The following is a 7,500-nucleotide window of genomic DNA, read 5'->3' as shown; positions in this document are numbered from 1 at the left end:
TATATATAATTATGTGCAGATGGGACCTGCAGAGACTACGCAGATGGCTGCCATGCCTGGACAGATTCCTGTGACAAGGACCACATCAGGGAAAAGCACTGCCCTCTCACCTGTGGACTTTGCAGCCAGGTCGGTAAGTAGCCAAGTGGTTCTGCTCTGTGCCTTGGAACTGGGGGTGTGGAGAGCGGGTCAGTGGAGGGAAGTGGGGAGAGGGGGGGCGGTGGGGAGCTGGGTGTGTGTGTGGGGTGGGGGTGGGGGGGATGGAAAAAGCGTATAGGGATGGGGCAGCAGGATGTCTGTGTGAAATTGGGGACAGGAAGACAGCGTATGCGTACGAGGATGCGTGCTTGCATGCGTGTGTGTGAGTGTGTGTGTGTGTGTGTGTGTGTGTGTGTGTGTGTGTGTGTGTGTGTGTGTTTGTGCGTGTGTGTGTGTGCATGTTTTTGTGTGTGTGTGTATGTGTGTGTGTGTGTGTGTGTGTGTGTGTGTGTGTGTGCGTGCGTGCATGCTAACACACACAGCTATTATATATAAAGTTGATGCACATTGAGCTAATAATACATAAAGGACTGTCTTTGAGGGGTGCTTCATTTGATTCCAGAAGAACACAGCTGCAGGGACATCATCCCCACCTGTAGTGACAACGACTGCAGCAGTAAGAAGAGGAAAACAAGGCTTTGCCCCTTGACCTGCGGTGTATGCCCATCTCCTCGTAAGTCCTTATACTGTGATTGCCCTCCTTTTTTTTTTTTTAGCAGGTTTTGCTATAGTTCACAACGGGATACAAACAAGTTGTACCAAAAGGGAAATTGCTTCCTATATTCCATGCTCTCTTAGTGAAGACATAGAATAGAAAGAGGACAACGAAAGAGCAACAGTAGACCAGTTTAAACAAGGGAAATGCAATAGACAAACGGACAAGTCTACCAGCACCAGTGCAGTAAATACGAAGTTAAGCCGAATGCAAGTATAAGTTTCAGTATAATGTATATATATATATATATATATAAAGCAGGAGGTATAGTAAAACGTAAGAAAGAGTCTTGTAAGTGCAATATATGAAATCAAACAGCGTCCATCTATGTAGGTCTTACTCACATCAACATCTCGCTTCACTATGCCTCGCCCACGCGTGAACGCTGAAAACAGATCAGTAATGTGCAGCATTCACATCGTAATAGTGGAGTGATGGCCTAGAGGTAACGCGTCCGCCTTAGAAGCGAGAGAATCTGAGCGCACCGGTTCGAATCATGGCTCAGCCGCCGATATTTTCGCCCCATGCACTAGACCTTGAGTGGTGGTGTGGATGCTAGTCATTTGGATGAGACGATAAACCGAGGTCCCGTGTGCAGCATGCACTTAGCACACGTAAAAGTACCCACGGCAACAAAAGGGTTGTTCCTGGCAAAATTCTGTAGAAAATCCACTTCGACAGGAAAAACAAATAAAACTGCACGTAGGAAAAAATACAAAAAAAGAAGAAGAAAAAAAGGGTGGCGCTATAGTGTGGCGACGCGCTCCCTGGGGAGAGCAGCCCGAATTTCACACAGAGAAATCTGTTGTGATAAAAAATAAACAAGAAAAAAGAAAAGAAAAAAAAAGAAGAAAACTGGCTGTACAAAACTCTCGTCAGTTCTCGTGGGATCTGATGTGGGTGGCACGTCTGTTGTATGATCTACACACACACACACACACACACACACACACACACACACACACACACGCATGCAAGCTGGGAGACATGAAAGTTGGCAGCAGTCGAGGTGTGGACTGTAGCGGTTTTCCTCCTCCAATTTCTGGCTCCCGGGTTATATATCAATGGGTTATAATCTCTCTGAGAGTTGGAAAGGTCAGCATAGCAGACTGTTCCTCGTAGACAGGTATGGGTTGGATGGTCAAAGTTGTCTAGAAACGACAGTCTATATACCACTACTTAAGCGGTTATTTTGATTTGATTTGACATAGATATTTATACAGCGCCTATCCTCGGTCGGAGACCAAGCTCTAAGCGCTTTACAAACACGGTGTCATTTGCACAGCAGGCTGCCTACCTGGGTAGAGCCGACTGGCGGCTGCCATCGGGCGTGCATTTGTTTCCTGTGTCATTCCATCAAATTTCAGGCACGCACTTGCACACACTCAGACACATGTAACATTTTACGTGTATGACCGTTTTGTTTATTTACCCCGCCATGTAAGCTGCCATATTCCGTTTTCGGGGTGTTCTTGCTGGGTATGTTCTTGTTTCCATAAACCACCGAACGCTGACATAGATTACAGGAACTTTAACGTGTGTATTTGATCTTCCGCGTGCATATTACACACGAAGGGGGTTCAGGCACTAGCAGGTCTCCACACATGTTGACCTGGGAGATCGGAAAAATCTCCGCCCTTTACCCACCAGGCGCCGTTACCCAGATCGGAACTCGGGACTCTCACGCTTTAACCACTCGGCTGTTGCATTGTGGAAGCTGCTGACTGCTCTCCTTGTGACTGCACCCCAGCTGATTCTGTTCAGTGACTTGAGCTTCAAGCTGCTTTGGAGGAAGGTATGCCACGGTGCTGGAGTCTCTTGCTTGGTGCAGTCCGTGAAGAGCTTCCATGGTCGTCCTTGGCAGGGTATCTGGCCCTTTGAGAACACCCTGTACAGACGCTGTCGCGGCATCGTGCAGGATCTATACATCCCGTTCACATGGTTCAGCCAAACCTCACAACTTACCAAAACTGTGATGATGTGAAATGAATATTTTTTTTTTTCAACATGAGCGAATGTGACAAAGATCTGAAACAACTTGTTCCTGACACGTGTGTACAAGGAACAGCCCTGTTCACCTGGCCAGCCTTCAGTTTCAGACAAAGCAACGTGTGAGGACGTTCTGCCCACGTGCAGTTACCCGGGCACAGTGGAGTACTGCTACACTCCGGTCATGAAACACGTGCTCTGCCGCCACACCTGTGGGGGCTGTGATGACTGTGAGTTCACGTTTCAGGTCCAGTCTGTTTTCTTCTCTCTGTCTCTTGACATACACACAGTCGCGCGTGCACACATAAACACACACACACACACACACACACGCACACACACACACACACACACACATATACATACAACACACACACACACTTGCGCGCGCACACACATAACGCACCCACGCGCACTCGGACACGAACACGCGCGCACGTGCACACGCTTTTTCGTATGCATACGCTCTGTTACAGACACAGTTACACAGACACATTTACACGTACGCACAAATATTACACATACACACACACACACACACACACACACACACACACACACACACACACACACACACACACACATTTCCGTCTAACAGACTGATGTGTATGGTTTCCCTCAGACGCTGAATGCAGTGACACACAGACAGACTGTGCGATCCACAAAAGCTACTACTGCAGTGAGGGTTACTTCAAGTACGTGTCCTGTCGTGCTACCTGTGGAGTCTGCACAGCCACTGGTGAGAAATCTGTTCTTTTTTCTATGAACATGTAATTTACTCTTGTTAGTTTCAGTTTCAGTTTCAGTAGCTCAAGGAGGCGTCACTGCGTTCGGACAAATCCATATACGCTACACCACATCTGCCAAGCAGATGCCTGACCAGCAGCGTAAACCAACGCGCTTTGTTAGGCCTTGAGAAAAAAAAGAAAAAAAGATGATAATATAATTAAAAAAATAACTCTGGTTAACAAAATGAATTTCATCTTTCAATGTATTATTGTGTTTTTTTTTATGGATACTTATACAACGCATATCCTCGGTCGGAGACCAAGCACTAAGTGCTTTGCAAACTCGGGGTCATTTGCACAACAGGCTGCCTGCCTGGGTAGAGCCGACTGACGGCTGCCATTGGGCGCTCATCATTCGTTTCCTGTGTCATTCAGTCAGGTTTAAGTCACGCACACACAGACATACATGTAACATTTTACATGTATGTGCATGCTGGGTATGTTCTTGTTTCTATGACCCACCGAACGCTGACATGGATTACAGGATCTTTAACGTGCGTATTTATCTTCTGCGTGCGTATACACACAAAGAGGGTTCAGGCACCAACAGGTCTGCACATATATGTTGACCTGGGAGATCGGGAAAAATCTTTGTAATTTTACTTGATTCTGAATTCACTGATTCCTTTCCCATGTTTATTATCTTTTTCATTGTTGATGATCCGTTTTGGGGTCCCTAATTTTTAATCTAATGGTTGTATCATTGCATCATTCTAGTCTCGATTTTGTTACTGTTTTCTTTTGATTTCAATGTTGAACTTTTTTTTTCCAAGTTTACTCTGTGTTACATGTTCCAGTCTGTTTGTATTCAAAGCTAAATGATTTCGTGCATGATTTAGACCTAGTTCGGATTACATGTTTTTGATGAAGTGAAGTTTTTCGTGGATTCTGCAGTAGTCCGTCTGGATAAGACTGTCCATCATATCCTTGATGCTGTTAACTGGTTAATTAAGTTCAGTATTTCTGTACTGGACATCTTCTGTTTCTGCAATTATTGCTAATAGCATTGGTTTCTAAGTAATTTCATGCCCCAAAGAAATCAACCAAATTTTACTAAATGACTTTCACGTGAGTATAAATTGGAGAACCAAAATGTGAAAGAATTTCAAGAAACGAAGTATCACATTTGCTGATATAAGGATATCATATTTGAGAACTGTGCGTACTGGTTGGACACATCAAAATGGTGTATGAAGGTAATGCAGTATACATATGAATTTTCTGCTCGTGAAATGTCATCTACAGAGATGAACAGAGGTGGCTTTGTTGGTTTGTTTTCCTAGATGTTCACATTCTGCTACACAATTCTAATTTCTATGAAAATGTAAACTGCAGCATTTGTGTAGTGAGCGGTTGTATCTATAGTTTTTTTGGTCCAGATTTGAAATAGGATTCATTTGATCAGTTTTTGCTATATAGCTGTGATTATGTAATAAACACTTCTGGCAATACACGAACAAAATCATACAGTTCATCGCGAGTCCTTTTCTGGGTGTTGACAATACGGCAAAGTCACCAGCATTTCAACAATACGGCAAGGTCACCTGCATTACAACAATACGGCAAGGTCACCTGCATTACAAAAAAAGAAGGCATCTCAAGCCAGGTCTTTTAAATGTTCCACGTCATCGTTGATGAAGACGTTGAAGAATGTAGGGTTAAGAATGTTCCCTTGGTGGACCCTTTATTTGTGTAAATAGTGTGACAACACACTTTTTATGTAAATAGTGTGACAACACACATTGTTTTTATGTAAATAGTGTGACAAGACACATTGTTTTTATGTAAATAGTGTGACAACACACATTGTTTTTATGTAAATAGTGTGACAAGACACATTGTTTTTATGTAAATAGTGTGACAACACACATTGTTTTTATGTAAATAGTGTGAGAACACACACATTGTTTTTTTTTAATGTAAATAGTGTGACAACACACTTTTTTAAAATGTAAATAGCGTGACAACACACATTGTTCTTATGTAAATAGTGTGACAAGACATTATTTTTATGTAAATAGTGTGTCAACACACATTGTTTTTATGTAAATAGTGTGTCAACACACATTGCTTTTTATGTAAATAGTGTGACAACACACATTGTTCTTATGTAAATAGTGTGACAGCACATTGTTTTTATGTAAATAGTGTGGTAACACATTGTTTTTATGTAAATAGTGTGGTACACACATTGTTTGTATGTAAATAGTGTGACAAGACACAGTTTTTATGTAAATAGTGTGACAAGACACATTGTTTTTATGTAAATAGTGTGACAACACACATTGTTTTATGTAAATAGTGTGACAACACACATTGTTTTATGTAAGTAGTGTGACAAGACACATTGTTTTTATGTAAATAGTGTGATAACACATTGTTTTATGTAAATAGTGTGATAGCACACATTGTTTTATGTAAATAGTGTAACACACATTGTTTTATGCAAATAGTGTAACATTGTTTTTATGTACATAGTGTGACAACACACATTGTTTTTATGTAAACAGTGTGACAACACACATTGTGTTTATGTAAATAGTGTGACAAGACACATTGTTTTTATGTACATAGTGTGACAACACACATTCTGTTTATGTAAATAGTGTGACAAGACACATTGTTTTTATGTAAATAGTGTGACAACACACATCGTTTTTATGTAAATAGTGTGACAAGACACATTGTTGTTATGTAAATAGTGTGACAAGACACATTGTTTTATGTAAATAGTGTGACAACACACATTGTTTTATGTAAATAGTGTGACAAGACACATTGTTTTTATGTACATAGTGTGACAAGACACATTGTTTTATGTAAATAGTGTGACAAGACACATTGTTTTATGTAAATAGTGTGGCAACGCACATTGTGTTTATTTAAATAGTGTGACAACACACATAGTGTTTATGTAAATAGTGTGACAACACACATTGTTTTTATGTATATAGCGTGACAACACACATTGTTGTTATGTAAATAGTGTGACAAAACACATCGATTTTTATGTAAATAGTGTGACAAGACACAATGTTTTTTTATGTACATTGTGTGACAACACACTTTTTATGTAAATATTGTGACAACAAACATTGTTTTTATGTACATAGTGTGATAAGACACATTATTTTTTATGTAAATAATGTGACAACACACATTGTTTTGGCAAAAGCGAATCGTTGCCTGAGTGTACATACTTTGTATGATGGTATAGTATAATCACTATCTGCTTAGTTTTGATAAAGTGGATAAACATTGTCGAAAGCGTTTTGAAAGTCAGTGAAAGATACAATGTACAGTATGCTTCCTTATATGTTGTATTGACTAAGTTTGTGTGTGTGTGTGTGTGTGTACAGAAGCCTGAAGCCTGCACTTAGACTGGCCATCTTGACACCAGTAACGGTATGTCAGTTCATGCGTTTGTGTGTGTGTGTGTGTGTGTGTGTGTGAGCGCGTCTATGTCGGTGTGCCTGTATATGAAATCAGGCCAAGTGCATCCCAACGGGCCCAGATACCCGCCCAATCTGTGTACTTGATGTGTGAGAGAGAGAGCACAAAAAACAATAATATGTACGCTTTACACTGATCAGAACCGTATCCGTATCTTTACAGGTCACCGACTGATCCACAACAGTACAAGAACCAGCAAGCTCACCATCATTTCCAGGGTCTAAACATGTGTGAACTCTGTCCCCTGAAAGCTGTGTCTTCCCACACACAACTTAAACCCTGGCGTGTAAATCAGAGACAGAGTTATTAACTTAACTGCATCTTTTTTTTTTTTTTTGCAGTTTATATTATCGATTTACAGATCTTCGATTACAGACTGCTGTGCATGAAACATGATCAAATTGCCGTAAATGTGACATTCCGTTTTAATTGTGGAAATATCGTTTTCCATAACTTTAGTTCGTGCATTTATATACAAAAAAAAAAGAAAAAGAAAAAAAGGTTACTATGTCTCAG

The 7,500-nt window shown here is 41.0% G+C and overlaps 1 protein-coding gene across 1 annotated transcript in view; it reads left to right on the top strand.

Moving 5' to 3' along the window:
• LOC143287163 (uncharacterized) overlaps positions 1 to 7,500 on the top strand; it is a 36,029-nt gene that overhangs the window by 28,264 nt on the left and 265 nt on the right. Inside the window, exons 20-25 of the mRNA XM_076595107.1 lie at positions 20 to 133; positions 602 to 712; positions 2,848 to 2,973; positions 3,366 to 3,482; positions 6,891 to 6,936; positions 7,147 to 7,500. The exon at positions 7,147 to 7,500 is cut by the window's right edge and continues 265 nt beyond it. Coding sequence (XP_076451222.1) covers positions 20 to 133; positions 602 to 712; positions 2,848 to 2,973; positions 3,366 to 3,482; positions 6,891 to 6,898 — 476 coding nt within the window. The 3' untranslated portion in view covers positions 6,899 to 6,936; positions 7,147 to 7,500. The remainder of the gene's footprint in view (positions 1 to 19; positions 134 to 601; positions 713 to 2,847; positions 2,974 to 3,365; positions 3,483 to 6,890; positions 6,937 to 7,146) is intronic.

The sequence above is a fragment of the Babylonia areolata genome, chromosome 11, assembly GCF_041734735.1.
Source record: "Babylonia areolata isolate BAREFJ2019XMU chromosome 11, ASM4173473v1, whole genome shotgun sequence".
NCBI lineage: Eukaryota > Metazoa > Mollusca > Gastropoda > Neogastropoda > Buccinidae > Babylonia > Babylonia areolata.
Note: the sequence above shows the minus strand (reverse complement) of the source record. Positions and strands in the feature narration are given on the sequence as shown.